This window comes from Amblyomma mixtum, chromosome 4, assembly GCF_055824585.1.
Source record: "Amblyomma mixtum isolate Tamu chromosome 4, ASM5582458v1, whole genome shotgun sequence".
NCBI lineage: Eukaryota > Metazoa > Arthropoda > Arachnida > Ixodida > Ixodidae > Amblyomma > Amblyomma mixtum.
Genome location: NC_143015.1, coordinates 135,546,574 through 135,567,228, shown reverse-complemented (window position 1 = coordinate 135,567,228; position 20,655 = coordinate 135,546,574). Strand labels below are relative to the sequence as shown.

The 20,655-nt window shown below is 42.8% G+C and overlaps 1 protein-coding gene across 2 annotated transcripts; it reads right to left on the bottom strand.

Moving 5' to 3' along the window:
• Window positions 1-793: 793 nt before the first annotated feature.
• On the bottom strand, window positions 794-20,593 carry LOC149348323 (TNF receptor-associated factor 3-like). 2 transcript variants are annotated; one of them, XM_089588068.1, is made up of 11 exons: window positions 20,231-20,593; window positions 16,655-16,909; window positions 15,152-15,256; window positions 12,451-12,618; window positions 10,298-10,393; window positions 9,493-9,597; window positions 8,771-8,860; window positions 8,206-8,274; window positions 6,409-6,474; window positions 3,005-3,265; window positions 794-1,251 (listed from the first exon to the last, which is right to left on the bottom strand). In XM_089588068.1, exons 2-11 carry the CDS (start codon window positions 16,889-16,891, stop codon window positions 1,018-1,020), a joined length of 1,431 nt encoding a protein of 476 aa, XP_089444194.1. In that variant the 5' UTR covers window positions 16,892-16,909; window positions 20,231-20,593; the 3' UTR covers window positions 794-1,017. The 2 variants fall into 2 exon arrangements, with proteins under 2 accessions (XP_089444194.1, XP_089444195.1); XM_089588069.1 differs by having other exon boundaries at window positions 8,206-8,275; window positions 8,787-8,860.
• Window positions 20,594-20,655: the final 62 nt, after the last annotated feature.

Genomic DNA, 20,655 nt, shown 5'->3' with positions numbered 1-20,655 from the left:
TTTCTAAGAAATTTGGATTCGAAGTTGAAATAGTTTTTCCCGCCGCTCTGATTCAAACTTGGGATTCTCCTATAACGACACAGAACTAAGTTACGTGAAACATGACGTGAACATGACGTAACGCAGACTCCGTGATTTCTGGCGGCCAGCAGTGCAGCCCAGCAGCAGCCGAAAAGAAAGCTACCACCGGCCGCACGTTGAAGGCATCTATCGGCTATTGCGGCCGTCGCTTCGTTTACATTTGCACTGGCGTTTTGCCAGCGTTACAATGGATCCCGTTCTCGAAGTCGTCAACGAAGTTCTCGCGAATAGACGCCTTTAGCATACCGTGTACCTTGTTACCGTTAGTGGAATACCGGGAGCCCCCATACCGCTGAGAGCAAGCGCTGATTGGTCCCGATGCTGCAGGAGCACGCGTAGCTATCGGGTACGTGGCGCCATCTGGCGACGTCAAGGAGATTTGCGCATGCATTTGCTGCGCCTCAGTGATTCGTAGCTTCTCGTGTCCTAGTGTTGCTAGAACTATTGGTTCTAGCAACACTGTTTTGTCCTATGACGCCATGAAGCTTGAACTTGCGAGTTTGGCCTGTGGCGGCGATACCTGTATTTTGGTTCTTGCTCTTTTCTATGTTACAGGAGCTTTGTTGTCAGTATGAATGGCGTTTTTGTAATCAGGAGCTGGTATTCTGTCAATGCAAGTCAACTTCAATTTCTCCTCAGTGTCCCTTTAATCGACCAACATGGAATAAATACATGCTCTGTATTTGTTTCCAAAAAGCACTGAAGGCCCAGCTCAAAAGTAGATGTTTATTTAGCTTAAAAACAAGTTTGCTCACAGGTGTTGGTACATATCAAAGACAATCACCATGAGCTCAAAGTAAAGAAACAAATTTTCAGAAACCGTAATAAATTGCCTGCAGTCACCCGTATTTGTCTGAAGGAGTTTGCAAGCTATGGAATCGAAAGAGTATGCTTAAAAACAAGCTTAAAACCAATGCTGTTGTAGCGTAAAGATGTTCACAGAGGCGGGTACATCCCTGGCGGTGGTGGTGAGGGCGCAGTCACGGCGAGCTCGAACAGCAGGCTGTCGTTCCAAGCCAAGCCGGGGCTGGCTTCGAGGTCGCTGATAGCGACAAACTCCTGCCAGACGTAAGGCACGGTGTGGTCGCCCTGGGGCCGCGGGAAGCTGGGGTCGTTTATGGTGTAGCTGATGTGCTGTGGGCCAGTTTGGTTCACCAGGGTCACCGTGACCTGCATACGGAGAGTTTCAGCAAGGATCTGTCTGCTAACACACAGGTCACGAAAACGTCTATACGCACACACAATGAGAAATACGCTGAATAATTAACATGGTTCATGAAACATTCACCAGAGTGACAAGGGAGTAATTGAGTAATGAAGGCTTTTGCATTGTAGATGTGCTGGCAGCTACGGTCATTGTCATGAAGTTTATCGTTTGCGAACAGTACATCATAATCAGGTAGGGTTTACAAAAATGTGAGTGACTAATGCTATTACGTCATAACCTTAAGGCGGAACTCCTCCCTCCAGTTTTTGCTACAGACGATGGCAGTGAACAAACTGGAGGCACATTTCGGTCGATAAGAGGAACGAGCGGTATGGGCCATGACCTTCAACATCGGCCATGACAGCAGGGTTTTGCGAAACCTGGCTGAACCAAGCTGTGCTGCATAATTTTGAAAGCTGTACGTAGCAGTGTTATGAATGCCACCACACATATCGACTGTGGTGCTGATGTTCCTTTGAACGCAGACAAATCGTCGCAGTATGCTGAGCGGCATTGGAGAGGACTGCTTTTTTTAAGCAACAGCCACAAAAAACTATAGGATGCCCTATATGAACACCATGCCAGTTATTAATGCAAGAGCATTATATAACTCTGTCACATAAGCAAAAAGTGTCCGCATGATTACATCGTTTTCTGAAGATAAATGTGTGAAAATGTGATTGTGACAGATAGTGTGTGATAAAATGTTGGCATGGAAAAAATTTTTAATTCATTAATTAAACACGAAAAAACATTAAAAATACACATAGATGTCAAAATGGCTATGGACATCGATATAGTGAAAAATTGGTTTTTGAGGAAAGGAAATGGCACAGTATTTGCTCATATATCTCCAAGGGGGGTGGGGGGGGGGGGGGGGGGGGGGGACTGCACTGTAAGGGAAGGGATGAAGGTGGGAGAGAAAGAAGAAAGAAAGAAAAGTGCCGTAGTGGAGTTCTCCAGAATAATTTTGACCACCTGGGGATCTTTAACATGCACTGACATCACACAGCCACCGAGGTCCGGGTTCGAACCCGGGTACTCTGGCTCTCGGTAGCCAAGCGCCTTAACCACTGAGCTACCGCAGCAGGTATCGATGTAGTATGTGGACGTTTTGCTTTGGTCGCCGCAGTGATCTCAAAGTATTTTTTTGAAAACTGTTCGAAAGCTTCAGAATGTATTCAATTTGGTTCGAATAATTTTGAAAATGCACTATTTGATCTGTTCAGTGAATCGAATAGGAGAGTATATTCGATTCACTATTCAAAAATTTAGAATATCCTCACACCCTTACCTTTTAGAATTCCAAAACATATAGTGTAAATAAAAAATGTTAGGGGCATTCACATCATATGATACAAGTTTTAGTGCGCATAGGGAGAGAGATGTTGACAAATGGGCCATATGACCAAGGGCCATTGGACCATGCGTCATTTGATGAGAAGACTAATACCAAGCTAGTCGTCTCTGGCAACAACAAGGTCATGTCATCGCTACTAGCAATCTGATGACATACGACAAAGGTGTGGGGCAATCGGTCATGTGACATCACTTTATGCAGGCAATGACCACAACATCTTGGGAGAGGCGTCTGACTATCATGGCTGACAATGGAAGACATCAACCCCTCTTCAAGCCTAGTGGCATATAGGCAAATGCACCTCCTACGTATTTGTGACATCCTCCGCAGGTTGTAAACAGGAGGCCTTCACTTGCCCTGTGTCGAAATGGCCAGGGCAGTTCGGAGTCATTGGGACCCCGGAGCAGGACCAGCTGGACGGCCATGAAGCGGCCCTTGCGGCTCTGGCCCATGCCGTTCAGGTGGACCCGCAGCTGGAGTCGGTAGCCCGGTACCCCCGTGCAGAAGATGGGGCTGGAGGCATAGCGGTGGGTGCCATGGCGCTGGTGGCGCCTGCTGCGCGAGTACTCCTTGAGTAGCCACCGGAACTGGCCGTCCGGACGGGTCACCACTTCGTCCTGTTGCGTGTCGGGAAGAGAAGGTGAGGTTGGGCCGACTTCGTTCATGCCTTGGTTGTCATAAAGTCTTGTCAGTTGGACATAGTTGCAGTAGCGTCAAAGGCATGACGAAATTTCAATTTAACTGCACCTTTGTTATATTTAGTGGTAAAAAAATCTATTGGAGGCACTTAGGTATCTCTTAAGGGGGGACACTGGTCTTGAAAAGAAAATTTTATTAATTTAGTCATAGTTATGAAATTTTCAGGGCACATGTATTTTTGTGCGCTTATTCTAGGTATGCCATTTAATTTCGTGTAGAACAATTCCTTGAGCACTTATGCACTTTTTATGCAAGTATTCTGGGAAGAGTTTTGAAGAAAATTTGCTGCAGGAAACTCGCTGGAATATACGCTATTGGGTTCTCTTGACACCAAGGAATACAATAAGGGTGAAATTATCATCCTGGCTCTCATAGAACTTGAGTAACAGGGTACTGAAGCTGCCACTTCAGAAGCAGGAATACACACTTTCCCTCTCATTTCTGAAGCGACAACTTCAAAGCTCTATAGCTTAAATTCTATGATAGGCAGGAAGACAATTTTACCCTTATTGTATTCCTTGGTGTCAGGAGAACCCAATGGCATACATTTCAGCGAGTTTCCTGCAGCAAATTTTCTTCAAAACTCTCCGCAAAATACTAGCATAAAAAGTGCATAAGTGCTCAAGGAATTGTTTTACATGAAATTAAATGACATATTTAGAATCAGCACACAAAAATACATATTCCCTGAAGATTTTGTAACTGTGACTTCATTAATAAATTTTTTTTTTTTTTAAGACCAGTGTCCCCCCTTAAGTGCGGGAAGGCGAAAGCCGTTTGCGACTCACTGCACTGATTTGAATTTGCCGTGCTTTAATTAATTTCACAACAGAGAACAGTGTGGCGAGAGCAAGCGGTGACGTCACACTGAGCATGCGCAGCGCGTCGGCAGTTGTTGCTTGGCGGCGGATCCTTTCGTCTGATATGACGTCATCATCCACTTTTCCTTGTTTTTGAGCAATTTTTACCCAAATTATAGATCTTTCGGTGATCTTAAGTACTAATTATGCTTAATTACACATTTTTCAATCTAATTTGACACATCCAGCGTTTCTCTGCCCATTCTGTAATCTAATTTGACACAAATCCAGCGTTTCTCCACCCATTCTGTGATAATTTTCATTATGCTGTGACGATTTCCGGTAGACGTGATGTCACACCGTTCCCGTCACTGTATCAACATCCATGCTATATCGACGCATTTCGTAGCTTTATTTGTTTTTCTTTTAGCTATAATTGGCTATAATTAAATTACTAATCATTGTACAGTCATCAAACTTGGCAACGGGGTTAAATTTTGCCCCCTCTGTCTGATGCTATCATTTGTTTTCTTCTATCCTGATTAGTTGCCGCGTTATTCGTGGAAGACAGCATTACACCGGATGTGACCTTGGCCGCAAGTATGAGCCATAAAAGGCTTCCGCCTTAATACTCCAGAGAATTAAGTGACGGCAAATTTGACAATAACTGCGGCTGTATCACAAGTCCTTCATGAGCTCGAGGATGACTTGACTGCTGTGACACAATAATAGACAGAGAAATCTTCCCACGTCTTCTGCCTACTCATTACAGTCCTATAATATGCACGAATACCCAATGGCCCAGCTTTCAATTTTTTAGCAAAAGTAGTTACTTAGTCAAGGCATGCACAGGGCAAGAATGTAACTACCATGAACATCATAACTCAAATGCTATTTATTTATTTATTTATTAGTACCTCACAGGCCCCGAAGAGCATTGGGTGAGGGGGGCAAATCGAAAAAAGGTATATACAGATGGAAAAAACCGTAATATTGGTGCAAGAACGCGGTACAAGTCAAATACAAGAAAGGAACAAGAAATTTATACAAAACGGAGTTAAAATAACATCAGACACGAAAATAGAAAAAAAAAGCGAAACACGAACATGAGAAAAAAAAAAGCAACCAGGGGCAACAGAAGTGGTAAATGGGAAAACAATGTCAAGTACAAATGAAACTGTCGTACATTTCGAACATCACTATGGCAATAAATGTATACATAGATATTTTTTAAACTCACCAGGATCAATGAAAGAGATTATGCTGTCAGGAAGATCATTCCAGAGTTTTATTGCTCTAATGCAGAGGAATTAAATGACAGGGTCTTCCCATATATCCGGTTAATTAAACGTTCTGGTTAATTGGAATTCTGGTAGTACAAAGCCCTTAACCCTTGAAGGCCCAGTGATTCCACTTGGAACCAAATTTAGAGGCCACCAGTTCTTGAATTGAGCTAGAAAGAACTACGAAAGAAGAGAGAAGAACTACTGTAAGACCACTTCGCCCAACAGTTAGTGCTGTACGACGAAAAAAAGTCATCACAGAAAAATCCTTATTGTGGAATCAGCATGATACTGCTGAACAGGGCAGAAATCATGAATATGAACCCACACTGTAAGAAGCACCTTCGCAGTACGAATACTTTAAATGCTTCTGCATCGACTCAATCTTTGATATTTTCGCATTACAAATTTTTTGTTAGTGCAGTATGTTGATACCGTGAGCACAAGGCTCGAGACCTGGGTACTGGCAGCATGATTGCCCTGCCTCTTACAGAGCACCTCTCGAAAGAACCAGTGCTTGTCTTCAATCAACTCAAGAATTCCACTTACATAGGACCGCACAGTGGCCTGCATACAATGAATAATTAACAACAGAGGTACAGGCTGTGTCATGTCATTCTCATGTGTTCTTGGTAAGAACTGTGGCACCCTCTACTCCAGCAGAGACTAGCATAGTTTTAAAGCAGTTGATATTTAATTACCTTTTCAAAGCCATAAAAACTAAGTATTTCACACCCCCCTAACTCTCAATGATTTCATTTGGAATCATGCAAAAAAACTTAGAAAAGAACCGACAAACTTAGATTTTCTGATATTTTAGAATTATTCTCCTCCAACACCTACTAGTCCCTCGATATCAATTTGTTCTATGGGACAGTTTTAATAAAGGAGATAGTGTATTATCACTGTCACGCCAAACTTTGAAGGTGCAGTCAGTGCATGCTTTACAAGCAATGCTTGAGGCATGAATATTCTCACGTTGCTTGCCGACAGGCCGGGCGGAGCCATAGAAGACATCGATGCTTCTGTGGGGGCCATTGACATCTGAAAGACAACCATCACAGAACTCAGGTAGTTCAGGAAACCAAAACTTCCGTCTCGCAGTATACATCCACAAACCTGAAACTAAATCACACTTGCTTTTGACTTGAGACGTGCGCTGATGTCACACTATACTAATTTGTTGAGTAGAGAAGCTGCAGCTTAAGTAGGTTATTTAAAATTTCTGTCCCAGGGCCCTTTACTCTCTCTAGGTTATGTCCAAACAGCTGAGATACTGTGCTCGGTTATTTCATCAATCCAGAAATGAGCCAGAGCAAAATGTACCCAGCAAAACCAAGGCACAATATTCGGACGAGAATTAGTGAATTTTCACACACACCCCTCTCCACCACAGACATGCCCCATTCCTCAGGAGATAGTTTATAGGCCTGCCACCACCACTACGACAAATTCAGACGTACACAAAACGCGTGACTAAGAATTCCCTTTCTTCCTCATAACACACCACACACGTGCTTCGAACAGTGCAGAACACAGTCCATGACACAAGTGATGAATACACCCACCTACCAAAGTTAATGCAATCGTGCGAGTGCAGTGTTTAATGACGCCGAACACCTCCGTTCCTAATGGACACTGAACCTCTCTTGAACGTCCTGCAGACATCCGGAGAACGTCCAAGGGAGTTTCAATGCCCAACAGGTTCATCTCTTTAGTGGTCAAACTAACCAAAACCACATTAGTATTGAGGCAGTGTTTAATGACACCGAACACCTCCATTCCCGATAGGCACTGAACCTCTCTTGAACATCCTGCAGACATCCGCAGGACATCCAAGGGAGTTGTAATGCCCACTGGGTTCATCCCTTTAGTGGTCAAACTAACCAAAACCTTATTAGTATTGAGGTTGCAGCCTGGCCAACTGACGCCTTGCAAGCATGCTGCATCCCACGGCAAACGGCCACCTCTCACTTACCTCAGGCCACCGCCATGTTTGTTTTTCATTTGCTAAGTTGTGCGACAGCTCTCTAATCCTTTCGCGCATAGGTGGCCATGCGTTGGGCAAAAGGATGTCAAGACAGCTTGAAAGAAACATGCCCATCTGTGCGAGATCGATTGCAGTTTTCATTTCAGTGAGCAGAGGCGTACACCAATTGGAGCAGGCCAAAACACAACTGGGACATGAGGAAGCTAGAATTAGTCTTAGCTGGATTTCATTTGGTTCCCAGCATGTTTAGCCCTCTTCCGAGCAAACACAGGTGCTCTTATTTTTAAAATTGGCCCACAAACATGCTTACTAAATGTGAAAATTGTTTTAAAGTTTGTGTTTTTTAACATTCATAACGTCATGTGGTGGTGACAGCCAGATATGCAAGTGTAAATGACAGACAGGAAGGATGACATGGAAGTTTATTAACTCCGTACTGGAAAAACTTGTGCTTACAATGAAAACAAAGCAATTGGGATCAGCGATTACAACAGGGACCCAAATAACCTTCTTGATTTAGTGAGGTTCAGCCTCATGAACCTGCTTATTAAAAATTCATCATATTTCAGTACACTCTACATCAGCTACATGCAACTAAACGTCTATGTCAAGTTTACTTAGTTTGGCAACAGCCTTACCAACCTGTTGCCTCCTTGATATGGTTAGAACTCGGATCAAGACTTACCCGCACATAAATACCTGCAGTTCCACATGAAATTTCTTGCTCACACATCAAAGAGTCGCAGCGAAAGGCATTTAAAAGACAATTAATACCAAGTTCTTACCTGGTTAGAAAAGGCAATGCTTTCAAAGTTTGATGGGGCACTCGGTCTAAGAGTGCCAGGTGCTGAACTCTGAAGGAGACAGAACATGAAAAACAATAATTTAGAATTACAGATTGCATAAAAATATGCTTGTTTTATTAGCTGCACATACAGGCAAAGAGATGAGACAAAAAATACTATAGCAGGATGTCAGAGCCAGGTTTGTGTCAGAACTAGAACAAAGAGAGAAGTCTTTGTTGCCTTTAAACAACGTTGCCTTTTCCCAGAAATTCATTCTGAACTCCTACTAACTAGAAACACTGACAAAATAGCACTTCCCCGCAACAAACAGAAAACTACAGTACATATCAGTCCATGCTTTCCCAGAGTTGGCTTATGTTTTCAACAGGAAGGAAAGTTACTGAATTTTTTAAAGAGTATTTGAAACAATCAATAACTATGGAAATGAAACTTCTTTGACCCGAACTTTCATTGATCGGCCATTACTAATGGAACACCACAATCATCATCATTCATTCAGTAAACCACGGAAGAAATCTCCCCCCCCCCCCCCCATTCTTCTTACCAGATGCTGTGGTATCATTCCCTGAGACTCCAGTTGTGCCATTCGCTGCTCCATCTGCTGCATTCGGTGTCTGAATTCATTCTGCATTCCCTGCATGACAGAATGTGCAGTCATTGGGAAAGATTTTTCCTGTTGTATTGAATGGTTATATGCTTACTGATTCTGGTTAGTACTATATCCTGTCAGCACAACCATTAGGTCTCGCGAATGAAGTTTGGAAAACGCACAATCCTGACTGTCACTGCTTAACGTGAATAACAAAATTTGAAACAAGAAGTTTCCAAGCTTTCCTGCCTTAATTCTCATACAGATTTCATCATGCACATTATTTGTTTATTAATTCCTGTGCTTGTTTGTTTGATCGAAACACGGTCATTGAAGACCACGCAGAAGGGCAGCAGCTCCGTCACAAAGCCAGCTCATCATAATACTTAATAAATTCACAATAGTTAATTGTCTTTTGTGAATTACCATTCTTTCTCTGCATTGGTGCCAAAGAACTGGATTAACATTCTTGCCAAAATCGTACACTACTACCGCTTGGTTCAAAAGAGTGACCTAAAAACATCATGCAGAAACTGTAGCAGCCAAACATGAATCAATGGGTTCTCAGAGTTCAGTTAACAGGTGTAACAGAATACTTATGCATGTACTCTCCCATTCAAAGGCAGGCCAAGTCACAGTGAAACGTGACAAGTTATGAGATTGATGGGCAGACTTACCGCAGTCTGGCCACAGTGATGCTCAAATCCAAGGTTCAGTCCCTTCAGGGAGGCATTGACCTCATTCAGCTGGTTACGGAGCATGTCTCGTTCACCTTGGATGTCCTGCACGGGCAACATCACGCATTATCCAGCTTTTACAGCACCGAGGGCTTGGTAAACCACAAGCAAGCTTCATTCCAGGCGTAAAATATTTCCTGTCGTAAAATATTATACCCATGAAACACATGCATAGAAAATGGTTGTAGAGAGTGAATATGTTAACGCTAAAGAAATCTTTCTTGCACTAAAAACTATCACAGCCAGTTCTGCATTCTGGGCAAGTTTCACCAAAATCAGTTCATACAAAATGTTTCTACTATAACATAATTTCTTTACATGCAGTAGACCCTTGACATTTTGGACTCAAAGAGAATCCAAAAAAAGGCTGCCACCATCTGGAAGACGTTGAAGTAACAAGCGTTAGCTGTTTGGTTTACTAGAATTGATATGAATGAGATGCGAAATGTGCTGTTTTCTAGTTGCTGCCACAGATGGCGCTGTGATCTCAGGGTGGTAGCAGACCCCACGAAATATCGAAACGTGATCAGTAAGAGCTGACGCTTTTAAAATTTGTTCAAATTAGGTAGACTTTGAATCAGGGAGAGCCTTTTGAATACATTTGACAGGTACAAAGCTTCATTTTGAATAAAGCAGGTTTGAAATTATTGAGAGCCAAATTCATTAAAGCAACTATATTTGACTAGCTAAAATAACCTTCAAGAATAGCAGATGCAAGAATGCACAGACAACCACAAGCACTCACCTCCAAGTTGCGTCTGTACTCAGCAAGACGCGTCACAATAAGCCGCCTGTGTTGCTGCCAGTCATTTTCATGAGCTTCCAGCTCCGAAGCACAGCCCTACATTGGGAAAGAGGAATTTATTTTCCACATGTCCTTAAAGCACAGCCTAGCAATGCATGAATCATTCAGGCAAGCACCAGAAACTGACTTAGTTATCTTTCAATCGACTTTGGTTATAAGTAGTAATTTCAAAGTTCATGCATGCACATGTATTTATAACGTTGGCCGTGCATCAAAATAGTTGTTTATAAGTTGAGAAGGCAAGTCTAAGGGCAAGTAAAGATGCTCTTCAGGCATTTTGTTGCTTGTAGCCTTTACATTTCTGAAACAGAATCACCTGTGTGTGGTCACAAACGTTTGATGGGTTAAACCGAATTTTACTCAATGCATACAAAAATGAGAACAATTCGTGCTACATAAAAGCAATGAGATTAATTTTTTTGGGGGGGAGGGGGGGAGGAGGGGGCTTGAGTGAATACTTCTGCTTACATAAATATTCCGCGTTAATGCCATTTGTCCCTCTTTGTCAGAACTTTGCAGATACATGGTCTGTTCTGAAAGTAGTAGGACTCATTTTTTTTAAACAAAATTTATTCAAGAGAATAGTACAAACGATTACAATTTTTCAAGGTAAGCACCCTTCCGCACCTACACACTGCAGCCAATGAGTTTTACAGTTTTCGTATGCCTCCAGGAACGCCTGGACCGGAATGCTGTTTAGCTCCCTCGTCACGGCCTGTTGAACCACCTCTACCGATCCGTGATGCTTCCCCTCGAGCGTCGATTTTATTCTCGGGAATAGAAAAAAGTCTGACAGAGACAAGTCGAGGCTGTAGGGGGGCTGAGACAGCGTTGCCGCCTTGTGCTGGACAAAAAATCGGGGTCCTCATTCACATGATGAAGATCCTACCGGTTGGCCTTTTCCTCCTCTGACAACACTCCCAGTACCAACTTCGCGCATGCTTTCCTCATGGATAAGTTTTCTGTCACGATCCCAAAAACTTGGGTTTGAGGAATGCTCAAGTCATCAGCAATCATTCTGATACTCATTCTATGATCACTGTTAAGTAAATGTTTCACTCGCTACACATTTTCGTTGGTCTTGCTGGTCGAAGCGGTCATCTTCCTCCACTCTTTCCTTACCTTCTCGGAAAAGCTTGTGCCTATCAAACACACCTGATCTACCCATGGAAGCGTCACCGTAGGCCTCCTTAATCATGTTGTGAGTCTCTTTGCCCGTTTTACCAAGATTTACTCAAAATTTGATCGCGTATCGCTGATCCAGTAAACGCTCGACGATTCTGCGTGACGAGACGTTTCGACAGGGGTTCACAGTACAAGCGACCTCCTCTCTTCAACGGCCGAGAGCCGACTGCCGATTTTCCCCAGCATTCCGAATATCCCCTTCAACGATCCTGCACGCGCAGACCACCTCTCGTCCGCCCGTTCGCCCAGGAAAAAACCAGTCCTACTACTTTCAGAACAGACCATGTATACCTCATTTACTTGAAGATCTGACACAATAGATTCACGAAAATTTATATTATCAAAAAATTATATTTTGAACAACAACCCAATGGGCACTAAAATGCAAGTGGATGTACACAGGACATCCCAAACGTCCCCAGTATGTACAAAGAAGTTTTAGTGCTCATTGGAAAGTAATGCGTGCATCTATTATAGGAGTAAAGAAAAAATTATATTTCGACAAACAACCCAATGGGCACTGAAATGCGAGTAGACGTCCAGAGGATGTCCCAAACATCCCCAGGACGTACAAGGAAGTTTTAGTGCTCACTGGAAAGTAATGAGTGCATCTATTACGGGAGTAAAGAAGGTACAATTTAGGTTTAAATATATTTGTTAGCACTGTGACGAATTCAGAGGCGAAAATCGTAACTGGTCAAAATGGTCTAAGGAACAATTTCCCAGTTGATTCCAGTTGTTTCCAGTTGGCTCCCAGCTGAATTTCAGTTGCATCCAACTGGTATCCAACTGGAATCAACTGGGAAATTGGGAGAGAGGAATACAATGAAGGAAACGCAGAGTAAGGGGGAAAGGCAGGAAAGGCAGAGGCAATAGAATACGAGGTCTGTGCATTTGGTTATACTGACCTGAAAGTCGCAGCCAAACTCTGCCATCCAGCATCTCGGACTGCCATCAGAATCGCCGCTGCCACCGGCAGTGTTTGAAGTTTCATCGGCAGCCGAGGAATTGCCACTGGCATCATCAGCTGGGGGAGCTGAAGACATCGTGCCTTGACTGCACTGCCTGAGGTGATTCTGACGATGAATACCACAAAAGCACAGAGGGAGAAAGAAAAGAAAATGAGCTTTATGTTTTCTGCTTTATTTTAAAATTTATTTGTTTGTTCAAGCCACTTTTTTTACCACTGCCTCAGCACCCAGAGCCACCCTTTCAGACTAACCTGTCCCATTCTGCCGTACAGACTGGTGTAGCGGCCAGAACTTGAACAAGCTTCTAACCCTGAAAACTGACATGCACTTCTGGGATACAATCGTGTTCATTAAAAAAAGGCTCTGAAAGGGGCTCTCAATAAAAGTGCAGGACCCGTACACGAAAAACGACATAATGGTCCTTGAAAAAGTCAATAGGAAAGCGGTTAGGTTTATATACGGAAAATACAAAAGGGAAGGCTCTCCCTCGCAGTTAATGATGTCAAATAACATTCCTACACTAGAAATCCGCCGAAAGATTAATAGATTGGTATCCTTGTTTAATAGTTTAACAGGTAAAAATAAACTGAAGCTTCCGGAGTGCATTAAGCGTCCTCTAGTGAGAAGGACTCGGAACGCTCATGAACATTCACTTACTCCCCTTTTCGCCAAAACTAAGTTTTAAATACAGTTTTTTCCCTAGAACAGTGCAAGATTGGAATTCGTTACCGGAATCTGTTTCTTCCTCGCAAAATTTTTCTGATGCGTTAAATCATCTACTTACCTGCTAATATTGCTTATATGTATGTTTTGTATCCGTGTGCTGCTAATATTGTATAAGTTTATTCTTTTGGTTTTATTCTTTTGGTATCCGTGCGCTAGTTTATTCTTTTGGTTTTATTTTTTTGGTATCCGTGTGCTGCTAATATTGAATAATTTTATTCTTTTGGTTATGTAACAATGTAAGTTCACTCCTGCTTGGGCCAAGCAGTTGCCTGCAGTATTCTGAAATAAATAAATAAATAAATAAATAAATTCCTGCAATGTTAAAGGATGGTGCTTCTTGAATACCTGCCTTTAAAATTTTTGAAACGAATTTTGCAGACGCTGAGTTATTTATTTATTTATTTATTTATTTCAAGATACCCCTAAAGGCCCTCTTCACGAGGGTATTACATAGGGGGTGGTAAAAATTTCAACTTGAATACATGGAAGGAACATTTAACATGAGTAACACGGCAAAAAAAAAAGAAGCAAGAAAAGAGCAATAACTGGTAGTCAGCAAGAATTGAAATGTGGCGGAACAACAAGGCACAAAATAAACAAAATAAAAAAAACAAGAAAAGAAAACACAAAGATAAAAACAACGGAATAAACAGAACGAAAAGCAAAACTCGAACACATTGCGGTGAGCAGAACAGAACTAGAAGAAAACTACACATCGCTTTGATTTTTTAAAAGTTCATGAAATGATGTCGCATTCGTTTCAGTTGCGATTGTGTAAGGCAGCCGGTTCCAATCAGTAATGGTTTTGGGTATGAATGATTTAGCATAAGTGCGACATGTGATGCGTTTGATTTTGAAAGGATGGTCTCGCCGTGGAAACACTGCTGAGGGTAAGTGAAAGAAATCGTCGTGAAGCAACGGATGATGGTAAATTTTGTGAAAAAGAGTTAACCAGGCCAGTTTACAACGATGGGAAAGGCTGTCAAGTCCAGCACGAGCTTTTAAAGCCGTGACGCTAGTAAAACGTGAGTAGTCAGAATAAATGAAACGAGCAGCACGGTTTTGCAGGGATTCTATGTTATCTTTGATGTAGGCTTGAACTGGGTCCCATATGGCGGAAGCGTACTCAATTTTAGGTCGAATTAATGTAATATATAAGCAAGTGTACGCACATGCGCAGGAGCATGTCGAAGGTTACGTTTTAAAAGGCCAAGAGAACGGTTAGCAGCTGCTAGAATCAAGTTAATGTGATAGTTCCAGGTTAAGTCTGATGGAAGGTGAACTCCTAGATACATGTAAGACCTGTAGTCAAAACTTGAATTTCAGCGTCTTCACCCCTTTCCCTCTCCGCTTGTCACTTATTGCACGCTGCAAGGTCGACGCTCCTCCGCCATCCCACCGCCGACCTGCATGGGAATTCTTCGGGCTGCGGAGCTTCACGACCTGTCAGAGCGACGCTGCTGACTGGTTGCGGTCATGGTAGCTGTGTGATGTATGAAAGAATCTAACCAGTAGCTATCTCTTAACAGAGTTGCGCAGAAGCATGCAACGGAGGAGGGCGCGAGCTGGAAGAAGTTGCCAGAAAGAACTCGCCAACTTTCGCGCGCGATTGCGGGTTCTCTGTTGCGTGTAGAAGTGTATTATTTGGCTCAGGTGCTCACAACGAGGGAACGTATAGTGATTGAGCGAGTTTACCTATTCTCCTCAGAGGGTGGTTCAGAGCCCCTTTAAGTAGAATAAATAAATTAGTATACATATAGATACACAGCTTCATGTATATATATCATCATATTATATAGAAGGTGGGAACCTCATCAAGCGACAATAGCTTATTCTCACTTTCTTTTCCTAAATTTAATGACAATCAGAATAAAGTATTATGATCCTTATTGTTCAATGCCTCATTACTTACCCTAAGGTCGCAGACGCGGGGAGTCACAGTACAGCCCTGGTTACGGTTTGAGCACCAAACTTGAAACTGAGATGCCTTGTCTTGAACAGATGTGTCCTCAACAAGCTGGAGGTGAAGAAGGTCCATGCCGTGGGCCACGTTACACACACAGTTGACATTTGATAACTTGAATTCGAAATGGACCACAAATTTGTTTAAATTACGCTGAGTTTGTAGTAAGGGGAGTGTTTTTAATACACTCACTGTTCATAAGATCAAGGTATTGGTTTGAACAAGCAGGAAGTTTGAATTAGGCAAGTTTGAAATGACGAGATTTCACTGCATTGCAAAGGCAAGATCATTATGAAGAAGCGATATGAACAAGGAACAAGCTTTCTATTTCATGTCCAAGCAATAGTTTGTCTGCTTCTTATAACTGTAAGCACACAAAAATATTCAAGTGAAACACAAATCATCGCTCTCTCTTCTTATTTTGCAATGACAGATTAATTTCTCCCTGCCCATTTCACAATACAGCCTACAGTGCCAATCATTCAGCTCTGTTTTTCACACAATCTTGCCACATCTCATGCTGTCTGAACAACCCTTTCAGCTTCAGATGCCTTCCCGGCTGATCTGTTGTCCTAAATTCATCCGCTTTTCCACAGGCTGTTCACTAGAATAGCACACTGAGAACATCTGTGATTCAGCTACCCGTACTGAAGAAATATAACAGCCAATTTTTCTAGTTGCCAGTGTCTCAATAATTATTGTATAATTGTGTTTCTATTTTTTCGTGGCCTATGCCAATAGTCAATAAGCATTACATAATGCTTATCCCTTTCAGGCGCTTTGTACACAATTATGTAAGTGTCAAACTTACAGCTTTTTCTGAGAAACTGGAGCGCTTGACAGGGATTTCATTATTTCAGTCAAATTGAGCACCATTCTTGTCGCAAATAAGTTGCTCCTTTGTACCATGTAGTGAATGCAGTAAATAATATTTCACATAAGAGTGAGCTAGGTAGCACTTTGTCCGCCGTTTTTGTGCAGACAGATTTTTGCCGCGAGTGAAAACATCCATTGTTTTCGCTCAATTTCGAGTGCAGTGTGAATCCGCGAAACACAAAGCGATTCCACGATCCCTAGGGTGTTTACCTGACACACGAGAACATTTCGATGTTATTATTTGTAACAAATCTGACACTTTGTACGGAATTCTCCACATCGTTGTAAAAACTTACCGGCTGGTCTTTCACGTTCGAAAACTAACAAACTCCCTTTCTTGAGGCCTGAATATACTACTTAGGTGAAAAAATAATTGATTTCAGTCAAAAAAAAAAATGGCGCCTGAAAGGGTTAAGCGTGCTTCCGCTGTCAACCCATTTATGTAATCCCCTTGTCATGTAATATGCTTCAGTCCTTGGAGCTCGTGAGGCAAATTTGATAACAAAAAACAAACTAACAATTAAGTAATGGTTAAAATGTAGCTGTGTTCCCTGTGGCAGAAGAACTGTTTCTGACCTGTCCGCGAAAGATCTCCGCTTGGTCCACCGGACAGGCAGACTTGCTGGCCTGCCCCAGGAGCACCTCGAGGCAGTGGGTGCAGAAACGATGCTCGCACGATGGCGACAGCCACAGGATGCCAACCAGATCTCCACAGGAGGTGCACGTCAGCTCTCCCGGCACAGGCTCCACAAAGTCAAGCGCTAGGCCCTCGCTGAGCTCCGAGAAACCACGTACTCTGACCTCGTGCGGCATCCGATTTGGTCACCGTGTCTGAAAGACATTGGCTGCACTTTAGGCCTGGGGTTTTCCTGGCGAAAATCTTTTCCAGCCCAACTGGTTTATGGAACAATTTCCAGTGGGTTCCAGTTGGAACCATCTGGGTTCCACTTGGTTCCAACTGGAACCAGCTGGAAATTGTTCCATAAACTAGTTAGGCTGGGAAAGATTTTCACCAGTCTTAGCCTTGGGAAACCACAATGGTTTACACAGTGCTGAAAAGGTTAGCACACAGACACATTAAAAGCCGAAATTCATTGACTGGCTGTACGACGATATAGTCTGCTATGATAAATTACAGTGTCATCAGCCCCAATTAAACTGGGTAAAGAAAATATGGACGTAGCGGCACGCATGAATTTAGGTGCTCGAGGAAGCTGCAGAGTGCAATACAAGGACCACAAAGTTTTACGGAACCAAATTTGAGAACCTTTATAACAGATATGCACACATGAAAAATTTGGTCAAATGTTTTTGGTCAATAGCTTTCCTTTGTAGCCGTATGGCTGCACTCGAGTAGATGTCAATGAGTAATCACTCAGTTATTACAAGAAAAATTTGTGGATTCCTCCCCAAGTTGTTAATTAATGTGCTGGTGACGGCTGAATTTTCATACATGCGTTGGTAAACACATGTATGACATCGTGTTTACCAAGTTCCTCAAAGTGAGTTTCCTATGTGTGTATGTTCTGAACACTCAGTGAGAGTCCATACTGCACTGATGAGCAAGACTGCACAGCAGGATGCATGTGTCTTTCCTCTCTACGTAAACTCCTCCTCCTCACAATGCTGATCTTGGTTACTTGAGTACCAGACTGCTAGTGTGCCTTTTCTTTCCTCACCGCATACCTTCCTCTGCTCTAAAACAATCAAATGACATTCCAAAGTTTTGGACAATAGTCAACTTTTTCACTCCATTTCGAATCCCAATAACAGCTTGGCAATCATCGGTAAAAATGCTTAATCTTGTCACTGAGAATGCTTTATATTACCTGCAGCTCAGGCATGACAGCCATTTGTTTTCTTGTGAAATTCATCTCGATTTCTGCTCCCTGAGCAATTAAATAATGGAAAGAGTGAGTTAAACCAGATTTCCACCCAAAACCATCTGTCCAAAGTGCTGCAAACAGTAGCAATGAGGCAACGCTATCAACTAAACCGAATTAATTTCAGGGAGATCACCACAGTTTTCTGAGATTCAACCCTTTGCCATGCTCTTTAACTCATCTTTAGCTCATTCCATTAAAAGTAAATAGTCGTCACCATTGGCTGGAGTAAAACGCCAGCTGTCAGACCATAGAACAAAACTGGTATCACTGTCCCAAGCACCGCCAATTGATAGCCTATGGTTCTGTCAAGTGTCATCATCAATATCCTAACTGTGTTCCCTGCAGGGCAGTTAAATACCTCTCCCATTGGTCTCCAATTAAACCTATCCACACGCCAGCTGGAGCCAACTTAATTATCTCCACAAATTTCCTAATCTCATCCGCATGCCTGAATCCCTGCCGCCCCCTAGCTGCTATATGTAATCCACTTATAATGCCAGCTGTGCATACCGAGATCTAGTTAACTTATAAGAATAAAAATGACAAATTCACGACATAATCAGAGTATAAAAAGAAATCAGAAAAAGAAATAATATGCGAGTTGGTGAGCATCTATATATACTCGACATATACGCTGCAAAAAGTGTCCATATACTTTCAATGCATCTCCATTCTATGATAGCTTGAAACATCCCGAGTACAGCAGCACTTCTGAACAAAAATTAAAAACGCTGATTTATGCCAGAATTTTTACTCCAAAAAATGCTGCCTCATTTTTTGTTCCCCAAATTCTTTAATGACCAAATTACAAAAACAAAGAGCATTGTACAACCATGCCCCATTAATACGATACCCATTATTATAGACGCCTCGAATTAAAGACAATTTTTCTCAGGATTAAGCTTATGCAATGTATCTAAGCCTCACTAGTATGGAAATTCGCTGTTTACACAATGAATACGGTAAAAAAAGCACGGAACCCATTGGGACCCATGTCTTTTTGCCCAGTTAATATGGAAAGCAATGAGAATAAAATCCCGAGTGCGTCTACCAGAGGCCGCCGCGGTGGCTCAGTGGTTATGGTGCTCGGCTGCTGACCCGAAAGACGTGGGTTCGATCCCGGCCGCGGTGGTTGAATTTCTTTGGAGGAGAAATTCTAGAGGCCCGTGTACTGTGCGATGTCAGTGCACGTTAAAGAACCCCCGGTGGTCGAAATTTCCGGAGCCCTCCACTACGGCGTCTCTCATAGCTTTAGTCGCTTTGGGACGTTAAACCCCATAAACCAAACCAATCCAAACCGTCTACCAGATGTCCCGTCCCTTGTATTTTGAACACCATGCAAAAGGCAGTGCAAAACTGTAAATGCAAATGACCTTTTTATGTGTGTGGTTTCATGCTTTACACTGGCAAGATGCTTAGTTAATGCGCATTAATTATCATTTGCCGCACTGCATGCATGGCTCAAAAATAAATTCTCTCAGTGCGCTGTTGAGAACCACATTCAGCAGCTGACAAAACCAGCAGCTGACAACCACATTCAGCAGCTGTCAGCTACTGGTGGTTCTAATTCACATTAGAAGTTCAGGCTTTAATTTTCCCTAATAAACACCCGCACAGATGAAAATCCTGACTGGTTGCACTGATACGTATACAAAAATATATTAGAGTGAAATTTGACATGCATATGCTATATAGTCGATGCATGCATTGCACATATATGTGCAATTAAAAGACCATTTAGGCAGAAATTTAATCACATATATATAGTCAATTAAGCAATTAAAATATATTACGTGGGGAAAAAGAAGCACTTTCTAACGTCGGGTGTACAAGCTTGCGCCATAGGGCTTGATCGAGACAAGACGTGCATGCACAAATTCCCACTGACAGATCTTAAATCCTCATGCTTTTAAAAGCTACCGGGCGCTTGCCAGCTGGGCAGCGAAATCGTCATTAATGCACCACAGAACGCGCCGCTCGAGCGCATCTAGACAAGTATGACGAATTAAATATTGTGCTTTAGAAGCGCATGCAATGCATATGTATACTTGCCTCAGATAGTATAAAGACAATTGACGACTAGTCCAGAGGATGTGTAAAGACACCCCGGCCGAAGCTAGCTCCACATAAGCACTAAGCGACAGCAAAATGGGTCAGTGATTCAGAGCTAAAAGGAAACTCTGACTTCCGAGAATTTTCCTCTTCCTTGCGAAACCAAGCAGAGCGCAATTAAAAAGTCTGAACCGTCAGCGCAAAGCATACTTACAGAGGCAGCGGCCGGATCTCCTGACGAACAGCTCGCAATCGCTCCTGTCAAAACAAGCGCTCTGCGCGCATATCGAACTTTTCCCGACGCGTCGTATCGATGTGCCGAAACGTCGCACACGTCCTAGAGAAACGCTACCATGCAGTGGTACCAGAGGGCGCGTCCTCACACCATTGTTTTAGATAATAAGACTGTCACGGTTTCTGTCTCCGAGGGAAAAAAAAACCACCCGTTTCCGCCGCTAGCACCGTCACGACGACACGCGTACGCAACAGTCCTCAGGGCCGTGTCTACAACCTCTCACGCAACGCCGCCGCCGAACCGGCTGACCTCGAAGATCAAGTCGCGACTCGCGCGGCGAAACCAAAACTAAAATACCATGACGTCAATCCTCTCCCAACTAAAACAAAAAATATAGCAAACAA